The sequence below is a fragment of the Gymnoscopelus braueri genome, assembly GCF_963280865.1.
Source record: "Gymnoscopelus braueri genome assembly, chromosome: 4".
Taxonomy (NCBI): domain Eukaryota; kingdom Metazoa; phylum Chordata; class Actinopteri; order Myctophiformes; family Myctophidae; genus Gymnoscopelus; species Gymnoscopelus braueri.
The window spans coordinates 25,876,827-25,900,173 of record NC_137605.1 but is presented as its reverse complement, the minus strand read 5'-3'; the positions used below and the strand labels follow the sequence as shown (position 1 = coordinate 25,900,173).

At 40.0% G+C, this 23,347-nt stretch overlaps 3 protein-coding genes across 3 annotated transcripts; 2 read left to right on the top strand and 1 right to left on the bottom strand.

Moving 5' to 3' along the window:
- Positions 1 to 1,507: 1,507 nt before the first annotated feature.
- On the top strand, positions 1,508 to 3,716 carry gja9a (gap junction protein alpha 9a; the record flags this gene model as incomplete). Its single annotated transcript, XM_080426746.1, has 2 exons — positions 1,508 to 1,554; positions 2,086 to 3,716. The coding sequence occupies 2 exons, from the start codon at positions 1,508 to 1,510 to the stop codon at positions 3,614 to 3,616; spliced, it is 1,578 nt and encodes a 525-aa protein (XP_080282872.1). The 3' UTR covers positions 3,617 to 3,716.
- Positions 3,717 to 4,828: 1,112 nt separating this feature from the next.
- On the bottom strand, positions 4,829 to 7,888 carry LOC308084014 (c-Myc-binding protein-like). Its single transcript, XM_080426478.1, has 5 exons — positions 7,716 to 7,888; positions 6,597 to 6,669; positions 5,806 to 5,854; positions 5,452 to 5,581; positions 4,829 to 5,020 (listed from the first exon to the last, which is right to left on the bottom strand). Exons 1-5 carry the CDS (start codon positions 7,728 to 7,730, stop codon positions 4,976 to 4,978), a joined length of 312 nt encoding a protein of 103 aa, XP_080282604.1. The 5' UTR covers positions 7,731 to 7,888; the 3' UTR covers positions 4,829 to 4,975.
- Positions 7,889 to 9,367: 1,479 nt separating this feature from the next.
- On the top strand, positions 9,368 to 22,993 carry rragca (Ras-related GTP binding Ca). The gene is made up of 7 exons (XM_080425674.1): positions 9,368 to 9,748; positions 11,252 to 11,455; positions 12,816 to 13,015; positions 16,762 to 16,876; positions 17,685 to 17,827; positions 18,788 to 18,936; positions 20,418 to 22,993. Exons 1-7 carry the CDS (start codon positions 9,563 to 9,565, stop codon positions 20,570 to 20,572), a joined length of 1,152 nt encoding a protein of 383 aa, XP_080281800.1. The 5' UTR covers positions 9,368 to 9,562; the 3' UTR covers positions 20,573 to 22,993.
- Positions 22,994 to 23,347: the final 354 nt, after the last annotated feature.

Genomic DNA, 23,347 nt, shown 5'->3' with positions numbered 1-23,347 from the left:
CTGAATCTTATTCACTATTTACTTAACAAATCCCAAAGGTTCTCCAGGCCACCTATTTGTAGGCTACTTTAACAGGAAACACTTTTTTTTTTGTACATTTAATTAAACATTTCAAAACCTGAAAAGGGCACTCGTGACCCAGAGACTGGGTGGCAGGGACGCTTGACCCCTCTAACTCCCCAAGCCCCCCCTGCACACCACTGCAAACCAACATTACACTTTGCTGTGATTTGTCACGCTCTATATCTCTAATGTCATGTATAATCTAGGCTATTCATAGACTGCTAGCATTGTACTCTGTGTATAATGCTTCGTGCACGTGTCGAAGTGTCCGTCCCCGGGCGCTGTTAAAAATAGTAGCCCACTGCTCCTAATAGTTAGGATTGGGAAATGCAGTCGATAAATTCCAGATATGTGCAAATGTACTTGGCACATGATACACCAACAACAACTAAAGGGACGCAATAATAAAAATATTTATGATAATAATAATAATAATGCGATGCGATGTAAATACATTTTTCCTCTTTGCTCCCGAGCAAAAGACAATAGAAGGGTTGCCAACGGATGTCTGACATAAATACGCAGCCTTGATTGAATCAACTATCACCAGGCTTTCATACCATGACATGTAGGCCTACTGTAGATATGGTGGCATCTGTATTCTGATTCTGTAGATGCCAACAAGCTGTTAGCAACAATGCCAAGCAAAGGGGATTTATTTCTTGTAAATGGGATAAGATATTGTGTCAACTGGACGAGACAGTGTAGTTAAATCTACAGAGGAGCAGCAGAGTATGAAATGGGACATGACTCATCGATTGCCACACAAGAAAACTATTGATCACAAAAGGCCTGTGGGATGAGTGGCTATCATAGCACCAGTGATGGGGAGATTCTAACCATGGTATCTGTTTTCAATCCCCCACATCTGTATACAGTAAAAGAGGTAACTCATTAGATCAGCAGCATCTTTATCTTGTAGGGTAGACAAAGATTATAATTTTTTAAAACACCATTGAATTGAACATCTGGAAACTGTAATGTTTGCTTACATCCACAACAAATGCAAACACTCTGGTGGCCCACTAGCCCCGCTTGGAACCTCACTTGGTTCCAAACGGGGCTAGTGGCCCACCAGATACAATTCAGTGCAAGTATGTCAAGGCAAGCATTTTGTCTGACATTCCTGTCAGTTGGAAAATCCTACACATACTGTATAAGCTATACAGGACTTTGACTGTGCCATGCATGCTTGAGGTGGAAGTCCACATTACAACCTAATAACCATGAGGCTATGATTTAAATGTATTGATGGTGCTGCGGGTATTGACTGTCTCTTGTCAGTGTAGTGTTGGCACTCTTCCCTCTACAGCTCAGTTGTCCCCATTCTGTTTCTGGCAACAGCTGACAGAGGCGGGTTCATCGAGGTTCAGGTGATGTGCAGGGACAAAAGTTGGAGGGCGGCAACGATTTCGGAACAATTTGGTGATCACGTCACGGCTGTATGACCAAAGGGGATTTGAATCACCGGCAGTCTATCCACGCTGCAAGGTAAATGGAAATGACTACTTCATTGATCTCTGCCATTAATATAAATGTTGCCTGCCAGGGCCATGGCTTTATTAGGGCAAAGCAGGGGCAGTGACGAGGTGTTCATGGGGAACCACTGGCCAACACAGGATTTAAACCATGGCTGTGATGTGGCCGTTGCTTACATCTTCATACTTTATTTGAAAATATGCTGAGGACGCAGAGAACATTTACATTAAGTGTCCTCACTAATGTTTTATTATTCCTGATGAGTGGTAAGTTAGATACATTCAATATTTACATAAAAGCTGCATGTTTATGGATTTTTATTTCATAGTCTATTTTTGTTACCTTTATTTTGTACTTGCTTTTTTCAACTCCAAGTTTTCTACATAAAAGATCAACAGACTTCTTAATATCAAGCTTTCATACATGAAAAAATATGCTTGCATGTTTTAGCCACCTGCTTGACAAAACTCAGCATTATGGAGACAATATGTTTCTTGATATCGCATTAATAACTTGCGACTAATTTATTTTCCTTTCTGCCAGCCACTGTAACAATGGCCGAGTGAAGATGGGTGACTGGAACTTCCTCGGGGGGATATTAGAGGAGGTGCACATCCACTCCACCATGGTGGGTAAAATATGGTTAACAATACTCTTCATCTTCCGCATGCTGGTCCTGGGGGTGGCCGCAGAGGACGTGTGGAATGATGAACAGGCCGACTTCATCTGCAACACAGAGCAGCCCGGTTGCCGCAATGTGTGCTATGACCTGGCTTTCCCCATCTCGCTCATCCGCTTCTGGGTGCTGCAGGTCATCTTTGTGTCCTCTCCCTCGCTGGTTTATATGGGCCATGCACTGTACCGGCTCCGGGCCATGGAGAAGGAGCGGCAGAAGAAGAAGGTGCTTCTGCGGCGAGAGCTGGAGCTGGTGCACGTTGAGCTGGTTGAGGCGAGGAGGAGGATTGAGCGGGAAATGAAGCAGGTTGACCAGGCTAAGCTGAACAAAGCTCCCCTAAGGGGCTCCCTGCTGAGGACCTATGTGGCTCACATCTTCACACGCTCTGCAGTGGAAGTGGCATTCATGACGGGCCAGTACCTCCTCTATGGCTTCCAACTCTACCCGCTCTTCAAGTGTGAGCGGGAGCCCTGCCCCAATGCGGTGGACTGCTACATCTCCAGGCCCACGGAAAAAAGTGTTTTCATGGTGTTCATGCAGTGCATCGCTGGGGTTTCCCTCTTCCTAAACATCTTGGAGATCACGCACCTGGGCTACAAGAAGATTAAAAAGGGCATCTTGGACTATTACCCCCACCTACGAGAGGAAAGAGATGAGCTTGACGACTACTATGCCAACAAGTGCAAAAAAGAATCTGTGGTGCAACTGGGCAGCGGCACAACTCGGAAGGCAACGATTGCCTCCGCACCCAGTGGTTACAACCTCTTGATGGAGAGGGCGCCTGAAGTGAATGTGTACCCAAATATTATCAATCCCTCAGCTTTTTTACCTCTGCAGGGTGAGCTGGCCAATCAACAGATCTTAGATGATGCTTTGGATGGAGCTCACAGTCCCATGGAGCTTAACTGCAACTCAAACAACACTAGTAGTAGTGAGCCCCGCTCACCTCCTTGTGACTCAAAGAGCCCTCCCAAGCAGTTGGAGGCAGAAGACTTCCCACACCTTCCCCTGCGCAGTGAGGAGGGTAACAAGGTGGATGACAGAGTGAGCCTAGACTCACCAAAACCTCCAAAATCTTATGCCTCTGCTTATCCTACACTGCCGGTATGTGCGGTGAGGAGACCATGGAGGGGACACGCCTCTTCCAACTGCTCCACAGTATTGGAGGGCAAGAGCTCTGACACAGATTCATATGGGTGCATAAAGGCTAGTGGTGGATGTCCTGCTGGTCGCACCCAGTCCAAACCAGATGCCAAACATCAAAGTGAGCCCTCCTCCCCAGAGCCACTGGACTCTAGCTCAGGATCAAGGCATAGCCCTAGACCACCCTCTTCCAACTGCGAAACATCCATGGCAAGTCTCTCAAGCAGCAGGCGACCCACAGATTTGCAAATTTGAATACTGATGGCAGATCTTTTGACTTATAGGATTACAGTTGCTTCACAGAAACATATGCAACAGGACTGGTAGTTTAAATGGCTATTACTAGATTACGAGTTTCACTTTTCAGTTCAACAGCACTTAGAAGCTTCACTTCCCCTCATGGTGACAGGTCACGAGTTCAGACATTTGGGGTACAGTACACTCATCGTTACAGATACAACTAATTAAAGCATAGCAGTTTACTGGATGTTTTTATTGCATACAGCAATGCAAACCTGTGACATTTAGTATAAATGAGGGACAATGGAGGTCTCTTCCCACAACTGCAGTGAACCATGTATATTTTGTATGCTTTTAAACTAATGTCTTTTCTAATAAACCTCTTTTGTATTGTGACCGACTACATACATTATGAAAAAAAGCATGGTCAAAGCAAGTCATCACCCCATTCTGTTGAACATGATTACATTGAAGTGGTTTCCCTCGCTTTTTGCTTTAAAAACCACTTCACCCATTTTCAACCTTAACTTCATATTTGGTCTTCACTAATGCTCATAAAATAGTACCATTTTGTACTTGCGCTCTCTCTCAGAGGGCTATGGGCAATTCAGTAAGTTCATTTCAAACAATTTAAAATTAATATAACAAATAAGGGCTTCGATTTCAATGAGTCAACTTTCCAGAAAGAAAAAGGCTGTAGTTAATAGCTTGGAATTCCATCGATGTCATTGGTAGGCAGGTTTCTGAACTGTCCGCAGCCCAACAATGACAAGAGTAGACAGCAATTGTGCCATCTTATGAGCATCAGTGAGGACCAATTATATGAAGGTAAGGTTTAAAATGGTTCTCCTTTTTCATTCATGCAAAGTGTAGTCTGACAGCAATATTATCTACAAATGTGACAAGTGCTGACAGTACTGGCTGCTATTAGACCTCTAGAAAGCCATTGTCAATTAACAACTGTTCTCTCAACATCACAAGAATGTTTGCCCAATTATGATAAGCTTCTCATATTTACCCTTTCTAATTCCAATGAGAAATGTTGTCAAGGAGGGATTATTACAAATTCTACTGAGAAAGGATAGCTTAAACAAAATTGTTACCCATTTATTTTCTTGGCAATATCAGACATGAATGTTTTGATTCAGCCCCATGTACTATGTCTAAACCATAGTATCCGTCTTAAACAGGGTTCGTCATGCAAAGAAAAGCCTCAAAACACAAACATAAGGAAAACAATATATTTTTTATATAAATTATATACAAAATAAGTTAAATCCTAAGAAGAGGTATATAAAAAACCCATAGCATTCAGCATGAAACTAAACAGAGGAACATGACCAAATATTACGATAAAGCGACCACTGTCTGCGCTCATTCTGCGGCTCCATCCTCAGATTTTGGTTCGTAGCGCTGAAGCTAGGGAAATGGGAATAAAGTCAAATGTCAGGACCAGGTATTGAGATGTCACTTGAAATTATGTACAACTTGTAAAGATACAGCACCATATAGCTGCGGATAGGTAGAAACCTTGTATCTCCGAATTTCAACTTTATATGTTTTTCCGTAAATTAATGCCCTACTTCATCATACTACAGTCCAGTGTCACAAAATTAGCAAAAACAAGCTCACGAGTTGCGACGTGTTCTTGTGAGCTTGTAGATCAGCTATTTTTGAAACATTTTTAAAGTTAGAGGATCTGTCCGAGTTTTAGTCTTGTGACTAAATAACTAAGTTGGAACACAGGTTCTTTTTTTTATCCATTTCCTGAAAAGTAATGCTTTTGGAGATATGAGGTTTCTTTCCACCCGACAGCAATGATATCTTTATGAAATAAGGAGAAGTTGTACCCTTGTCTTGAGGTCTTTGTTCTCCTCTACCAGAAGTGCACACCTCTGCCTCAACTCATGTACTTCCTGCTGAAGAGCTTCGGTGTCTTCACAATCCTGACCGGCTACACCGAGGCGCTGCTTCAGAAACCTGGGCGGGAGTTGGTTAAGGAATCTACAAAAGGCAATTTGCAATAACCATTCCTACCACAAACTGAATATGAATGTACAATGACAGGCCTTAGCTAGAATGCAAAATTTTTACAAGACCTCCCTCTTATTGTGGTGTATCGGGCAAGACACTTTCTGCTCTAACGGGCATTGGATGGGAGGTGGGGGAGGCAAGGTTTGTTTCCTAGCTTTAGAAAAGGATACTCCATTGCATTGCTTGGCTTCTCGTTCTGTTCATACAGCGACACCATCACTGAAGGAGCAGGAAAAGAAAACAACAACAGTCAAGACACAAAGTTTAAAAACATTTAGTCCACCCAGTGGTGGAAAAGGTACTCGCATTGTTTACTTAGGTAAAAGTATCAATACTGCAATGTAGAGACACTCTGTTACAAGTAAAAGTTTGGTAATCAAAATTTACTTGAGTAAAAGTACAAAAGCATTGGCATCAAAATAAACTGAAAGTACTAAAAGTAAAAGTACTCATTGTGCAGAATGTCCCCTTTCACAAGTTATCATATCTCTAAAATGTATTGAAATCTTTTGAAAATAGCAGATCTACAAGCTCACAATTTGTCGCATTGCAAGCTTGTAGATTTGATAGCCAAATAGCCAAAGTTTAAATAGGGCTGAAGTGGTTAATGTATGTTTTGTAATGGTAATCAAAATCTTCAAAGGAACTAGTAAATGAAGTTTTCAAATAATTGTAGTGGAGAAAGTACAATATTTGTCTCTGAGATGTAGTGGAGTAGAAGTAAAAGTATAGAAAAGTACAGTACTTGAGTACATGTACTTAGTTACTTTCCACCTCTGTTTTTTACCGGTATTGTAATTGTTGTCTACAAGAAAAAGCAGAATGAGTAGCCTGAACTTGAACTGCAGACTACAATGCAAGTTCAGACTACTCATTCAGCCTTTTCTTTTACTGCAGATTGCAATTCATAGAGCATGGCCAAAATGGTAGATACTTTGCAAACTAAATGGACCATACATACCACTAGTAAGAGTATCCATAACGCCTGCTTTCTCCAAATACCTCCGGAACTGTTCCCTTTTCGAGTCTGAAGCCTGTGTGGGAAGAAAACAAAACCGGTGATACAACCACCAACTGTAACAAAGTTTACTTACTACTTCAAAGAAATACTCTGTGCAGTAAAACTCAAGTGGTGGTTTTTACTTTTGTAAAAGTATCAATGCTGCAATGCAGAAATACTTTGTTACAAGTAAATGTCCGGAATTCAAAATGTCCTTGAGTAAGTAGCAGTACAAAAGTATTGGTATCAAAATATATACTGCTCAAAGAAATGTAGGGAACACTTTGATCCCTTAATTATTTTGAGTTTTCATGAACTGTGTGCATACTGCTAACAAAAACTGCTCAAAAGAATTAAGGGATCAAAGTGTTCCCTTAATTATTTTGAGCAGTGTACTTAAGTACAAAAGTAAAAGTAGTCATTATGCAAGTTTTCAAATGTATAAAATGAAGGATGTTTTGAAAATAGCTGATCTACAAGCTCACAATGCGCACTGTCTGTGAGCTTGTAGATCGGCTATTTTCAAATGGCCCAAATATATAGGGCTGAAGTGGGTAATGTGTGTTTTGTAATAATAATCAAAATCTACAAAGTAACTAAAGTTTTCACATAATAGTAGAGTAAAAGTACAATATTTGCCTCTTAGATGTAGTGGAGTAGAAGTAAAAGTACTGAAAATTGTAAATACTCAATTGTACTCAAGCAGTAAATGTACTTATAGTGACTTTACACAACTAGTAAAACTCCACTTTACAACGTGTTGAATCTTGTGCTGGATAATATTTATTAAAAACATAAGCAAACAACTAAACAAGCCAGATGCACAAAGTTGATAGTTTGTTGGAATTGTTTGTTGGTTTTCAGTGCCAATTGGCACTGAAAACCAACTAAAACATTTCCAGCAACCTGAGTTATTAAGAAAAACACATTGCTAGGCATTTAAGCCACGAGGCTGCAGGTGATACAGGTGACAGGTTGCAATTAGGGAACGTTAGCTTAGCTTAACATGTGAGATTTTAACATGTGATTTGAGTTTAGTTGGAAATAGTTACGTTATCGGCGAAACAGAAAAGTACTTACTCTGTAATGTGCCATGATGGTGTCGAGCTTACTTCTTTGTTGCCACAGCAATAGTTACGGTTCAAAACTAACTCACTACTAGCAACGCTCAACAGCTGCGTCTAAACGTATAAATTGAGACAAACTGTCGCCAGATGCATGTAGTTGTAGTTTATTTATTGTCTCTTCCTCCTTCGTCCCTTCCAGCAGTGTTGCCAGGTTGTGCGAGAGAAGTAAGCAACTAGGTCTATGAAAACAAGCCCAAGAGAAACACAGTTAGGCTACATGAGCCCTTGCTAATTGAAAACAGCCGATCTACAAGCTCACAACGCCTCACGATGCGACAAGTTGTGAGCTTGTAGATCTGCTATTTTTCAAAATATGACATTTTGAAAAATGTGGAATATTTTTTGAAACATTTTAACAACTCAAATCTTGAATGGTGGGGGTCTATGGCTCAAATACATATTAATATGGGGGTCCTTGACATGAAAATGTTTGAGAACCACTGGTTTTAACAACATTAGGAAACAAGCCCAAATAAGCAACTACACTTTAGAAACAAGCCCAAAAAACGCAAGTCGCAATTACCAATATTCACAAGCAACTTTACAGAAAAACAAGCACAATGTCGCTTATAATAAGCTGATATGGCAACCATGATGCCCTCCCAGCTGCATCAAGTCTTGAATAATAAGCTACCATCGCACCGGAAATAGACAGTCTGTGTTTTCAAAAATAAAATCACCGTAGAAATCCGTCGCTTCGGTATTACATTATGTAAGGAAGTGGGAAACTTTTATTTTGAAAGCAAAATCAATCAATTTCCAGTGGAACTGTATCTTATTTTGAAACACATAGCTGGCTTTGAGCAACGTAGGTCACTCTATTCTATTGACTTTTAGTTCTAGTCACAAATGAAATGAGTTGGGAAAACTTGGAACAAGTTCATTAATCTGACTATTATCACTGTGTTTGTTACTCAGGTGACTCCCCCCCCCCTCCTTCGATCAAAACATGCAAAACAAGTCTGAGTACTAGTCAGGTGACAACCAATGTTGCCAGATCTTGTGAGAGAAATAAGCAACCAGGTCTATGAAAACAAGCCCAAAAGAAGCAAGTATGGGCCACACGAGCACTTTAAAACTATATATAGATACATGGCTGTTTGAAAATAGACTATCTACAAGCTACAAGCTTGTAGATCTGCTATTTTCAACAGAATCTTGAAAAAAAATTGCAAAATGTGGAATTGTTGTTAGAATTTATATTCTAACAACACAAATCTGGTACGGGGGTCCCTGGAACAAAATATTCTCAGATGGGGGTCCGCAGACAATTACATATTAATTTGGTCCTTGACTTGAAAATGTTTGAGAAACACTGGTTTAAACAACATCGGGAAATAAGCAAATACACTTTAGAAACAAGCCCAAAAAAACGCAACTACCAATATTTACAAGCAACTTTACAGAAAAACAAGCCCAAAGTCGCTTATAATAAGCGGACATGGCAACGCTGGTGACAGCGAAAAGCCCGAGTAGATTGACAGCCAAACCGTCCAATCATTACACGCAGTGTAATCAGGACGTCCAGTCAATGCCAGAGGGTGGGTTCACACGGTTTTTTTTCTTTTTTTTCACGAAGCCCAAAGGAAACGTGTGACCGGGGACCACTACGCTCTGTTTCTGCGACTAGCTTAGACAAGACAGATATATTACTGATATTAACTGGATTATTCGTTGAATTCCTGTTGCCAAACTTGTGTTTTGGCATAAAAGCACAGCAGTGTGAAACAACAAGACCAGTGTAGGTGGGGACAGAGGGGTTAGGAAGCGACCAGGGGGTGTCGTTTAGTTTAGGTCAAAATGTCGATTCAGTACGAGGTGGAACCGCTGGCTGACAGCTACGGGGTGGCGGACTCGTTCCCCAAAGATTTCGGCTACGGAGAAGAAGAGGCCGACGACATAGAAGACAACCCGTCGCCCTCTGACAGCAAGCCGAGGATCCTGCTGATGGGTCTGCGGAGAAGTGGCAAGTCGTCCATACAGAAGGTAGTGGGGGGGGGGACCAGCTGTACATTTACAGTAGCTGCGCCTTCCTCTGGTCAGGTTCATGCAAGTGATGTTAGCTAGCTGGCTAAAGCTGCTACTTTTGTCATTTTATCTAGCAAAGTTTAGTCATATTAGAACAGAAAACGTGGTATATGTATGTTGTTAACCTGGCCTGTAGCTTCAAACTTATAATATATACTGTGTACGTTCGTAGTTGGGTAGTTAACGTGGCGCAACTTAAGCTCTTGATAATCATGAATTTGGATTGATTGATTGAATACTTTATTAACAGTTTGCCCCCAAAAAGCACAGAAACTACAGTTCAATACAGAAGGATTGCTAAAAGGATTAAACCCAAGAAAGCACTATGGCTTGTTTCCATTGGGGTCCTGTGTATTCAATTCATCGAACAATGATTAACTAGGTGACAGATGCTCCAGTGCATCTTAGTGATTTCCTAGGTGGGCATATTATGGCACCTAGCTGTGTGGAGAATAACTTGCCTGCTGTTTCTTAAAAGCAACGAAGGCATTTTACATAATACAACAACTCTAAAATTATTGCTCTCTCATCACAAGCCCACCACGCCTTCTCATTCTGCAAGTCATAATATAGTAATAATATTTAGGATATATGCCATGGTCACTATAAACTACTACTACAGCTATTTGGACGCTATTTACAGCCCCATGTCATTGTTTTTGGTTACCTTTATTACTCGTAAAAGGTTAGTCTGCTCAAAACTGGTATTTATATCCTCAGGTTGGCCACTTTTAGACTGGCACTGTAGTTGAATAATTGATCATGAGCAGCAGTCGTGTGTTATTATGGGAGATATTTTATTATTCATGTTAGACTTAACAGAGGACAGTGTTTCACCTTGAGATACAAGAAGGAAATGGTAAGGTGGCACATAGGCTGACAACAACAAAGGCCTGTCCTGCAAATATTGTCTAGTAATAGAACAGGCAATACAGGCTGGTAGATGCTCACACACACACACAGCAAAATGTGTAAATCCATTGGTCCTTTAGTCCAGTTCTCCTGTAAGCTTCAAGAATGGACTGCGAAACATGTGACTTGGCTTTTTGCTGTTTCAGTCGATGGTGATCCCAGTGGGCCAAATGACAACTATAAATGGAAGTGCCTGCCTTGCTGCTTCAAACAACAATCTAGCACTCCGGTTTTGTTTAACACCAAATTAATTCAATTTCATTTTGGTCAGTAAATATACAATATGCAATCATGCTGTGCACCACACTGCTTGAAAATACATAGTTATAGAAGTTGTATATACCGTGTATACTGTAGAGAATGATATGCGTAGTCGTTTCAACATACAGTACATTCCCTAAGTTCTGTATGTGAGGTCTTAATTCATGTGTCAGTATGCACTGCCACTCAAACTGAACATTTTGTCGATACAGTTGCTATTTCCACGCCAACATTTTGACCAAGAAAATCACTGAAATTCTCTGTAAGAATTGCTTATTCTTATTGTAGGTGGTGTTCCACAAAATGTCTCCCAACGAGACCTTGTTCCTGGAGAGCACAAACAAGATCTACAAGGACGACATCTCCAGCAGCTCCTTCGTCAACTTCCAAATCTGGGACTTCCCTGGCCAGGTGGACTTCTTTGATCCCACATTCGACTATGAGATGATCTTCAGAGGGACGGGGGCCTTGATATTTGTCATCGATGCTCAGGTGAAGGAAGAACCCAATTGTTATAGCCTATGGAGAGAGACTCGCTCACAAGCTAGCGCACTACCTGTCCCTATCACCTAGATTTCTGTTCAAACCACATATATTAAGATTTTGTTTATCTAATTTGTATTTCTTTGTGGTATGTCATGTTTGCCAATTTCCATGTCATAATGTAGCCATATTGATGTTTATATGTCTTACTTGTTGTCAGTGTCAACACACTAAATGGTGAAAGTGGCTAAATCATTAATGCTAAGAATCACTCTTACATTAGGCGGCATTCACTAAGCTCTGTAGTGGTCCTTTCATAACCCTGGCCTCAACTAACCCACTAGTGTTGATGAAGAGCTAAAGTTAACTGGACTGACCTTATACCACACGAGTATGAGGTGTCACAGATATTCTACAGAGACCACATGCATTACTTGAAATGTAAACGTCTGCAACCGTAGCGGCCGTGGCCATAATATAATAAAGAGCTGATGTGATTGGAAGGCTTATTAGTGATCAGAGATTGACCGTGTCAATGTGTTGCAGTCATAGGTCACAGGCTGTTATTCTGTTTTTGTTTCAGCCTCTGCATTTCTTTTTTCTTTTCTTTTCTTGCTGTGACATTGTGGGTGATAGTGGAGTAATGGATTTCCTCATAACTGGTTTGACATAACCACGGATGTGAATGTTAAGCCTGTTGCAGTTATTGTGCACAAGCCTCATGAGAAATAGTCTGGATTGTTCTGCTCACTTTGGCATGGTTTGTGCTGTGGTGGAGCAATTCTGTCTAGAATGTTGGCTGTTTTCAAATAAGTGTTAAGGAGGAGTTCTCCAATCTCCTTGAGCACCAGGTCACAGATTGTGGATGGCCGCAGCAGTTTGTAACAGTTTGATTGCTATTCATATATAAAACTGCCTGATTGTAAACATTATGGACACTACAGCAGAACTAAAGTGTGTAAATGACCACAAGGTTGTAGAATGATTATATGAAAGTGACCTTTTAGAAACCCATTTTCTTCTTTTGCATAATTTCAAATATTAATTGAATTAGGTTGGCAGTTTTTGTCTAGAAAACCATCACCACAACGCCACCATACATAAGATAAGAGTAGGTGTCAATAGCTCAATGCTTCAGGATGAAACATCACTTGTTAGAACAAAAAGTTCTTATTAATAATACTACATATTTGTAGTTCTTACAATATATTTTATTGGCAAACAAGAAAGAAAAAAAGAAAAAAAGATATGAAAGACTTTTGATTTGCAACCCAATGTTATTATTATCTCAGTAGAGGTTATCCTTGTTTCACTGATGAAAACTTGTGTTTATGATGGCTAATCGGCTAAATGCCATTTCCTCTCCCAGGATGACTACGTGGAGGCGTTGGGCAGGCTCCACCTCACTGTGTCCCGGGCCTACAGGGTGAACCCAGAAATCAACTTTGAGGTATTCATTCACAAAGTGGATGGCCTCTCAGATGACCACAAGATAGAGACACAGAGAGACATCCATCAGAGAGCCAACGACGATCTGGCAGACGCTACCTTAGAGAAGCTACACCTCAGGTACATCTAAGTAGACCTGTCACAATTATTACATGATTGCCTAATCACAATTATTCGAGATAATCGCAATTATTTTGCGGCAATAGCAGATCTACAAGCTCACAACGTGTCACGATGTAGATTGGCTATTTCCACTATTTTTTAAAAATTTGTCAGTCATTTCTTTGTATATTTAAGTTGACTTATGTTGAATCCCTCTTAATCCAAAGGAAAAATAATGACCAGCAAGTTTGCAGATGGTTTATTTTCCCTCAGACAGCTGCAACTGACCTTGATTTCCACTGATTATTACACAAATACACACACTTAAATCATTTAGTCATGTCCACTCCACCCACCAGAAAAAGTTCCATACACGCACAATGTCATTGTCATGCTGCACATAGTAGAATATGGTGACTGATATGCATACCACTTTTAGACATAGCTGCTTGAGTTCTTTATCGTTTTGCTTGTTTAGGTCTACCGGTATTCTCCCAGTCACTGATCATTACATACATATCCAAAATATGAGTAAACGTAAACATCCTCTACTAACCTCTAACTTGGTTTAGTGGCTTCTGCTTATTTTGTTTGAAATACTGTAAATACTAAATATCACTTTTATTACGCAAGTACTGTGCTGAATGTAACACCAAGTGCAGGTTTCTTTTACATTTCCTGTAAAAGATGTGAAATGATATTGATACCGCAAAGTTGACTTCCTCTTCTCCTGTAAGAAAGGCAACCACTAAAATGAGACCCACTCATTAGTGCTTGCGGTTCATACGCAACACATTTGTTTTGCTCTAACATATGCCTGTGAGTGTAGCCATAATACCATTAAAGAACCATACCTGTGGTATTGCACGTCTAGCCAGTTGACCATGACGCACAATCTATTTGACTTTATTGGCAACCATTTTCCAAAGCATTTTTTATTTTTGAAGGAAGCCACTGAGAAGGGTTGGTATTAAACAAAATTCAAACATAACTTTATATACTGTGGTAAAAATACCCTATGTGTATTATTAACGAAATGCGTTAACGTATATCCATGATGTGAAACGCGTCGTTTCACAAATCATGTGTGTCCGATGATGCGAGACAATGTGCCCGATAACGTGTTTGACATCACGGGTGTGCAGCATTTTGCAGGAGAAATACACAGTAGACATAGGGTGTTTTTTTTTCTTGTCACACTACCTGTTTATCACTTCTCATCAGAACAATGGGATTCAGGTTCACAATCGGCACTATTTCCCATTCATGGAGACATTGTCTCGTGTATGTATGGTATTTGGCCAAAGCTGTGAATAAACAGTATGGAATGCATTGAGGCTGGCATGGTCCTTTAATAACTTGCACTGTCAATGTGTGTGAGACATGTTGCATTGCTCTGTGGGGTGACTGGGGTCCACCACATGGTTGGAGTACTCTTAAGGACTTGCTGTGAGATTCCTCATTGCGTTCCTAATGAAGATTCCCCATGCCATGTGCTCCAGAAACCAGGCTTGTTGTGAATGTGATTAGGACTTAGTTGTTCAGGCATTCATCAATTTTGCCACCTATCGTCTATTGTGCTGTAGGCAAAATATATTCCCCAAAAAAACTAAAAACTCTAGTGTCGTAACGGGGTGGGCATGTTATGGAGAACCAAAGTCTGACATCACTGGGGATAGCTAGAGGCCGCGATTCCCCTGGGTCACAGTCATTTTTTCTATTGAAAATCCAGTAGATTGCATCATATAAGAAATAGGCCTGTCACAATTATTACATTATCGTCTAATCACAATTATTTTATATAATCACAATTATTTTCACATAATCGTCATAATCAATTACATGTTAAAAAATCACACCCTGTGTGAAGTGGGCGGTGTCTTGCTAGCTAATCACAATACTGAATGGAGTCGATCAATCATGTACAAAAGATAAATACATTTATTGAAACACTCTTTATGATGGACAAAACCATAACTTGAAAAAAACCAATTTATGGTTTTATTTCAAGTTATGGTTGCTTATATAGGGCTATGCACATGTGTCATGTGACACTGGCCAATCACAGTCCTGAATAGATTGTGATTGGCCAATCACAGCGCAGGATAATTGTACAAATTTACAAACCTCACTTTTAGGGGCGGTTTCACTGCCCAAGATATTTGTACATTTTTCCAAATCTCACTTATAGGGGCGGTTTCACCGCCCAAAAATCACACCCTGTGTGAAGTGGGCGGTGTCTTGCTAGCTAATCACAATACTGAATGGAGTCGATCAATCATGTACAAAGGATAAATACATTTATTGAAACACTCTTTATGATGGACAAAACCATAACTTGAAAAAAACCAAATTTTGGTTTTTTTCAAGTTATGGTTGCTTATATAGGGCTATGCACATGTGTCATGTGACACTGGCCAATCACAGTCCTGAATAGGCTGTGATTGGCCAATCACAGCGCAGGATAATTCTACTAATTTCCTGGGCCCAGATCACAGCGCAGGAAAATGTACATTTTTCCAAATCTCACTTATAGGGGCGGTTTCACCGCCCAAAAATGTCATATATTTTCCAAAAATAGTGGAAATAGCAGATCTATAAGCTCAAAACGCGTCGTGTTGCGAAGCTTATAGATCGGCTATTTCCACTATTAATGTTTATTTTGAAGTATAAAGTAATTAAATATGTGTTATTTGTCATATCTGCCCTGTGCAACTTGTTTACGAAAGCTAAAAGCCAAACAGAAATGTATTTTTTATTCATAATGTTCCATTAATTTTCAACGACAGAAACACAATTAAATCGTTAATCGCAATTATTTGAGTGATAATTAATCGTCAACTTAAATTTGTAATCGTGACAGCCCTAATAAGAACCGTGTTCCAATAATAAACAAATCAACCCTGCGATAGACTGACTGTTATTCGGTTGGCCCAGTTGTAGAACGAGTAAAAGACATTGGGGTAGACTACCTATTCCTAAACTGTACACAGTTGTTGTCCTCTGCTGGTGGCTTACTGTAGAGGATTAGAGAGCTGTGCTGACATCTCCCAGCATTATGTTTTATGCGAGGTGGGATTGCAGTTTTTTCTGGCCAGACAGCCAGATCAATCCCAGATTTATAGTGGCGCTTGGAGAGAGAGACTTGTTCCTCTGATGTATTGCTCTTATGGGCCTTCTTTGCTGCAAAGTTGTGTCCCTGCCATCTGTGCTCTGGAAGTCCATTTTGCTAAAGTTGCTGTCTCCCCTTGTGTTTCATCTCTTTCATATAATGTGTCTGTCCAAAGAACAAAAGCAATATAGCCATACCATGTACAATATGGAGTTTTGCTTCACGCTTTTGACAAAAACAACAACCCAAAACAAAAACTGACACTTCTCGTAACAGGACGTCCATATTTTGGGCATGTCAAACTTGTCAAAAGTGACCAAATATTGTCAGAAATTGTGAAAATAGACTAGCAGATCTACAAGCTCACAAGCTTATGAGCTTGTAGATGGGCTATTTTCGCTATTCGTTGTAGGGCAAAGTACATAGGGCTTACGTGGTTAAAGCCTTATCCACGTGAAAAAGAAATGTGCTGAAATGCTGACTGGAGAACCTCTGGACTACAATGAAGTTGCTGCCAGTCATGTGACGTCCGTTTTATCAGTTTCTTTTAGATACGAATATTTGAGGAACTGCAAAGGGTCTTATGACTGGATTTCCACTATCAGATGATTCAATGTCTGTTTACTTCCTTCTGCTCTCTGCTCCCATTCAGCTTCTACTTAACAAGTATCTATGACCACTCCATTTTTGAGGCCTTCAGCAAAGTGGTCCAGAAACTCATCCCTCAGCTTCCCACACTGGAGAACCTCCTAAACATCTTCATCTCTGTGAGTAAAATTCACCTTCTTCATTTTTGTAATGACATTAAGTTGAATAACTTTTCCTTTCTTTTACTTCTGTTGCGACACAGCTTATCATTCATCATTAACCTTGAACAGCTTCCCTTCTGTTTTTTGAATAGGCATCACACAGTAATGTGATAATTTTGTCTTAATTTAACTGAATAGTGTACCCTTAAGGGTGTATGTGGTTTCTCTTCAGAGTTAAATGAACACAAAGGATTTTAATGTGATAGTAGTTGTATAACAATCATTTAATAATGCATGAGCTTTTGTAAATAAAACATGGTGTTTTGGATGAATCTGTACAGAATTTCTAACATACACACACAGACAAAACAATTCATTTTTAAAACCGTCCGCCACTGTTAATAGGACCCAAAACATAGGAAAGGTTTTTCTCAAGCAGATCTTGGCAAAACAGTACTTACAGTTACAAATCACTCCGTCTTGGCTTTATGTTTCCTGGTGTACCGTGGAGTTTGGTGAACAGATAGACATAGCTACATTCTAGTCACTGACGTGTAACGCTAAGCTGACTTTGAAATACTTCCTTGCCCTCATTTTCTGGCATCTATTATTGTGTAACCCTACCTATCAGGTAACTCCTCCAAGCAAGTTAAAACTAATCTGAAAATTATTTGCAGATGCTTATCAGGCTTATTGTGTCCAAATGCAGATTGTATCATACATACATACTCTTTTAAAACCAAATCCCTCTTTCCTTGTCTCACCTCTCCTCTTTCTGTATCATATCTGTCCTCTCTGGTCTCCTCTTTTAATCTCTCCATCCTAGAATTCGGGGATAGAGAAGGCTTTTCTGTTTGATGTAGTCAGTAAGATATACATTGCAACAGACAGCTCTCCTGTAGACATGCAGTCCTATGAACTCTGCTGCGACATGATCGACGTGGTCATTGACGTGTCCTGTATCTATGGGTGAGTCTGTTCCTCTGTCTACTTTCTTTTTATTTCATTATATTACATTTTCTTATGGGGACCAATATGAGCAAAGCAGCCAGTGATGGATTTGCCTCATGAGAAAACAAATTTTATTGAAACACCTAAAGTATGAATATATCACAATTCAGATGTCTTTGATTATGTGACATACACATTTTCACACTCTACTATGAGTTATTTTTAATACTTACTGCACAAATTGTCAAGTTGCTGCCACAGGTGTTTTCTTACGTCACGACTTCCCGTGTCTATGCAATCAATGCAATTATTTTTGCTTAATTTATACTCTGTTGTAAAACTACTGAGTTCTCTCGGTTCAACCTCTCAGCTGAGCACACATGCGTGTGCGCTCACAGACACACACAAAGACACACACACACACACACACACACACACACACACACACACACACACACACACACACACACGCACAGACTACACACTGTACAGACTACAGCAGGTCAGAGGTCGGGACGGGTCAAGTGGAGGTTAGAGGTTGGAAATGTAGATGCATAGCAAATTACTTGTTAATCAGTTCAGACTCAAACCTTGTCGATGCACAGACAGTAAAACAAATGTTGATTCTTCCCCGATAGAGTATTGAGTTTATTTCTGACGATAGTGTGTTTAATATGTCCTTTTGGAATAAAATACATGTCTGACGTAGGAAGCTAGCAAAATCACTGAAGGTATTCGGTCGTATGACTTGGCTGTGCATGCGACCTTTACATTCTATAGAGCTTTATAAATTTGCACCTGGATGTAATGGTAGTTGACTTGTCTGCCCATCCTTTATAATATTAATAATTCATGTTAATCCCAGAATCAGTTTGAAAGCAAATCGATTGCCCTGGAATACATCAGAAAGCGCATGCCGAACCTTAACAAATGAACATTATGTGGTGTCTGTTGTATGTTTGTGTCATGCCATCTCAGTCTGAAGGAGGATGGCAGTGGCAGTGCCTATGACAAGGAGTCCATGGCCATCATCAAGCTCAACAACACCACTGTGCTGTACCTGAAAGAGGTCACCAAGTTCTTGGCCCTCGTTTGCATCCTCCGAGAAGAAAGCTTTGAGCGCAAAGGTGAGTTGTATATTATTTATTTTTCTTCTCTTTTATTATTATTATTATTATTATTATTATTATTATTATTATTATTATTATTATTATTATTATTATTATTATTATTATTATTATTATATTATTATACATTTATAACCCTATTATTATACATTACTTTTACCTGTAGGGCTAGAACAGGAACTTTCCTTTTCAGCATATGGGTGCAAGTTAAACTGAAATCATATACCCAACCATGATATACTGTAATTGCTGGTTCACACAATTAAAAACCACTTGGGAGGCAATGCAGAAGACACAGTCCGCAACAAAATCAATATTTTCCGTTATCTTTCTATAATGAGAAGAGCAAGCTGAGAGAGATGCTCCTTGTAGAGTGCAGGTAGGCCTGTGTTTTAAGTAGTAGGTCAGGCTGAATACTGCCTATCAAATAAGTACTGTATACACATTTTAAAGAGTTAACTAGTGATGGAAAAAAGTCAAACTGTTAATAACATATTTATTCTGTATGTTGTTATTTTATAAACAAACTATATTTTTTAGAAAAGTGCCTGGGTTGTTGGTCATGTGTGCCTGGTTCCCATTGAAGCTCCTCTTATTACCAAACATAATAATGTAAATGGCCATGATCTGAAATTCTGAACAACATGACTTACCCATTGTCTCTGAGTCTGGCCATTCACAAAGTTAACCAATTCCACTTTGGTTTGTACAGTTGTCTTGAAATACTTTACGTGTGAAAACAATGTTTGGGACTTTGTGCCAAATCACTTTGAGATTAGGGGCACTACAAATTCTATTATTATTTTTTTTTTTCAATGTGTTCACTCAAATCTCATGACAATGACAGGGGAATTTTATGTTTTAGGCAGGGGTGCATGACCATTTTCTACAATGGCCCAGAATTGTTCATCCATGTTTGTTGCAATCAAACTCAATGTAGAGTTTATTCATGATAATGAATTGACAATTAATTGGTTGACTGCAGCAGCCATATTTTGTATTAACTCTTTGGTGTCCACATTTTGTTTTAAAATACAAAATGACTATCCTTTTTTGTCAAGGCTGGTATGGTAGACTTTAATGATTTAAAAGCAAAAGAAAATAATTCAGTTACTGAAATTAACAATCATATTTATTTTTTAATAAAATTGTATATTAGGTATTTGTGTAATAACTTGGCTTCAAACAATAGCAATTCAAGTGAGAATTTCATTCAAATTGACCATGTTTTGACTTCATCAAAGTCAGAGGCTGGTGGCAAAGGTTTGAGAACCACTGTACTCAGTCATATACGCATTAAATATTTGTATATTATTCTATTCTATTGCCTCTTCATGATTAGTGTAGTATAAATGTTTTCATGGACATGGGTTGCCTATTTGGAAACAAAACAAAACTTACGTCAGACAAAATATTTAGTGGATCTGAAAACTAACCTATTTGTCTTCCTTGCCTGCATCCGTGACCCCACCCTGCCTCAGGCTTGATAGACTACAACTTCCACTGTTTCCGGAAGGCCATACACGAAGTGTTCGAAGTGGGCGTCTCCACGCAGCGCCTGGCGGGCCCACAGCCACCTGGCACGCCCTGCACCAAGGCTGTGGCACTGAACGGCACGCCGCGCAACACTGTCTAGACACACTGGGGAGAATAAAGGGAGAGAGAGAGAGACTGAGAGTGGTTTGTGGAAAAGATAGATGGAAGACAGGGGCTAGGGAGCCTGCGGTTGAGAGACTAATGGATTGGGGCTCAGCAGCGCGCCAATCACATTCCCTTGCTCCCAGCACCTTAAAAATCACTGAAAGATGACTAGAGCTGAGAGTAGGAGCAGTACTGGAGCACATGAGGCGGCAGTCCTCTCGAGCTAGGATGGAAGGGAAACTCAAAACGCTTGTTTTGGGCGAATGCAAGGCATTGAGGCACACCGTTCGCTGCAAAGACAAAGTGAAAGTGCACCTTGACCCAGATACACCACAAAGACGGTATAAGGTGTTCAGGACCTTTTCCTGGCTTTCCTATTAGCGTCCAGAGGAAGTGTGACGATGGCTATGTCCTTTAACTGCTGGTCCTAATTTGTGAATTATGAAAATGGGGAAAAAAAGAGAACTTTTTATTGTAAACCCTGTACTTTGGACAAGCTGCCTGTTTGGGGGCTCAGTATAGTCATGTAACCACCCCCACTCTGTGCAAAGATGGTGGATGAGAAATGCTAGTCCAAGCCCCCACAGTTCAGAGATGGCCTTATGTAGATAAAGCTTGATTGATGCGCAAGCTTTTTCTCACTACTACTCACCTCACCTGAATGCTGCCCAAAACTCACCTCTAAAGGGAAACACCGGTTCCTAAAATGGAGTGAAGAGGGAATTACAGTGTCCACCGGTTCTTCTTGATGTGTGTGTGTGTGTGCGCGCGTACGTACGTGTGTGCGTGCGTGCGTGCGTGCGTGCGCGTGCGTGCGTGCGTGCGTGTGTGTGTGTGTGTGCGTGTGCACATCTGTTAAGGGAAGGAAAGGTTTTCATAATGAGCTCCATAGAAAAGTGGTAACCATTACAGAGGTCTCACTTCATGCATTTATGCTACATTAGTACTGCAGTGATTCTTTCCTCAATGTTATACACTCAAATCAATTAAACAAACTAATGTCAAACCATTCTTTTTACTTTCCAGTGGCAGAAAAGAGAGCAAAAGTGTTGGCAATAGTTGAGTGGACAGTAAAAAAAACTATGAATTCATCTGTATCCACCGGCAAAGGATGTGTGTTGAAACTTTGTATGATGCTGAAGCATAGCAAATAAATATTAAAAACGTTTTTTTAGGTAATGAACAAAGAAAAACTACAACATTTAGAATCTTAAAGGGAGACATTTGTAAGTTAAAATGCAGCAAGTGGGTAAGAAAAAGAATAATTGTCATCTGATGAGTGAAGGCTTATTTCCTGCCAGCTTACAATAGTTTCCTAGTCATGAGGGAAATGGGTTCACTCCATTTGTTGGACTGAAGACCGATGACGGTCGTCTGTGACGGTGCCACATGCCGAAAATAGCCGATCTACAAGTTCACAGCGCGCCACAATGTGACACGTTGTGTTGGGAGCGTGACACTGTTGTATGACAGTATAAATGATGCATTAGAATTTGGGATACTACAAGGGCCTACATTCCTACTTGGTTAAGCGCCATTGAAGAGGGATGATGATGATGATGATATGAATGAAGCACACATCTTCAGCGCACTATCTCAGTTGTGCCCAGAGGCATTCATTTAATTCTTAACTTGCGTTGCTCTAATCACAGGGATTCACAAGAATTGACAGCGCACAGCAGTGTCCAGTACCCATTCCAAGCATGCACACGTCATCCAGCTCTATCGCTCTCAAACACAACACACTTTGTTCAATGTATTAAAAGACGGCACAGCAAAAGATCTACAGCTCTACAACCTTGTTGATTTAAGGACAAAACTAAGGGAAAGAAACCAAATAAAATGTCCCCTAAAAATAGTACAAATACAGATGCTTGCATGGTCCCAAACTGAATTAAATTCAAATGCATGCAGCAACAAAAGACATTAATACAATATATATACTTGTAAACCATGTAACTTGCCAACATCTGATTGGCCCCCCAACACCAGTCCAAGACTCAGAGGTCTATTGTAGATCAGCTATTTTCAATTTAAAAAAGTGGTGCTGGTAAGGGGTTGACTCTTGAGAGTGTACAAATGGACCCGTAAAGGCTCCTGAGTTAATTCTACACTTTGGATTGTACTTTGAAGAAAGCAGGAGAAAAGAGAGGCGAGAGACCAAATTTAATTACGATTGCCATTACAATAATGTCATATTCCCATGCCTGTAGTTCTGGTCTGGTTTGATTTGGATCATGATGCATATCCGGGGACTCAGGCTGGTTTAATCTGAGACTTACTGTCAGTAACATGGGACAATGTAACACTTGCACATCAAAACCATGGTGGGTGGTTGGTTGGTTGGTTGATTGATTGGTTGATTGATGTATTATGACGCTATACTGTGTGAAATAAAGGAACATTTTAATTTTGACTGGTTAATGATTGTAGTGACAGCATGCCAGACCTGTCTGCCTTTCATCAATTGATTGGCACAAGATTTAAGAGACCAAAAATTAGCTACAGTATTTGAAACTTCCCAAACTGTTTTGTTTTCAAATAATTTACTTCAGAATTTAAGGGCTAAAGCTCATTGAGAGTGCAAAGTGCTTGTTTATAAATGTACATGCATGCCGTAACTTTAATTTGTTGCATATGATTAAGAGTAAAATTACCTGCATGTTAAGTTAATGAGCAATGAGAAGGGTTTTAAAAATAATTGGCGGCACTTTAGAAGATTCTTTCACTTATCTGTTGCAAGCCTTAGAATAAACACTAGATGGTGCCA

What these genes read in the sequence shown, in the direction of transcription:
- rragca (XM_080425674.1), top strand. Translation starts at nt 9,563, where the DNA reads ATGTCGATTCAGTACGAGGTGGAACCGCTGGCTGACAGCTACGGGGTG. An exon ending in GCAAGTCGTCCATACAGAAG is followed by an intron (nt 9,749 to 11,251) that starts GTAGTGGGGGGG and finishes TTCTTATTGTAG; the next exon opens with GTGGTGTTCCACAAAATGTC. An exon ending in TTAGAGAAGCTACACCTCAG is followed by an intron (nt 13,016 to 16,761) that starts GTACATCTAAGT and finishes GCTCCCATTCAG; the next exon opens with CTTCTACTTAACAAGTATCT.
- LOC308084014 (XM_080426478.1), bottom strand. An exon ending in TATGGATACTCTTACTAGTG is followed by an intron (nt 5,855 to 6,596) that starts GTATGTATGGTC and finishes CTGCTCCTTCAG; the next exon opens with TGATGGTGTCGCTGTATGAA. An exon ending in ACAAAGACCTCAAGACAAGG is followed by an intron (nt 5,021 to 5,451) that starts GTACAACTTCTC and finishes CCATTTCCCTAG; the next exon opens with CTTCAGCGCTACGAACCAAA.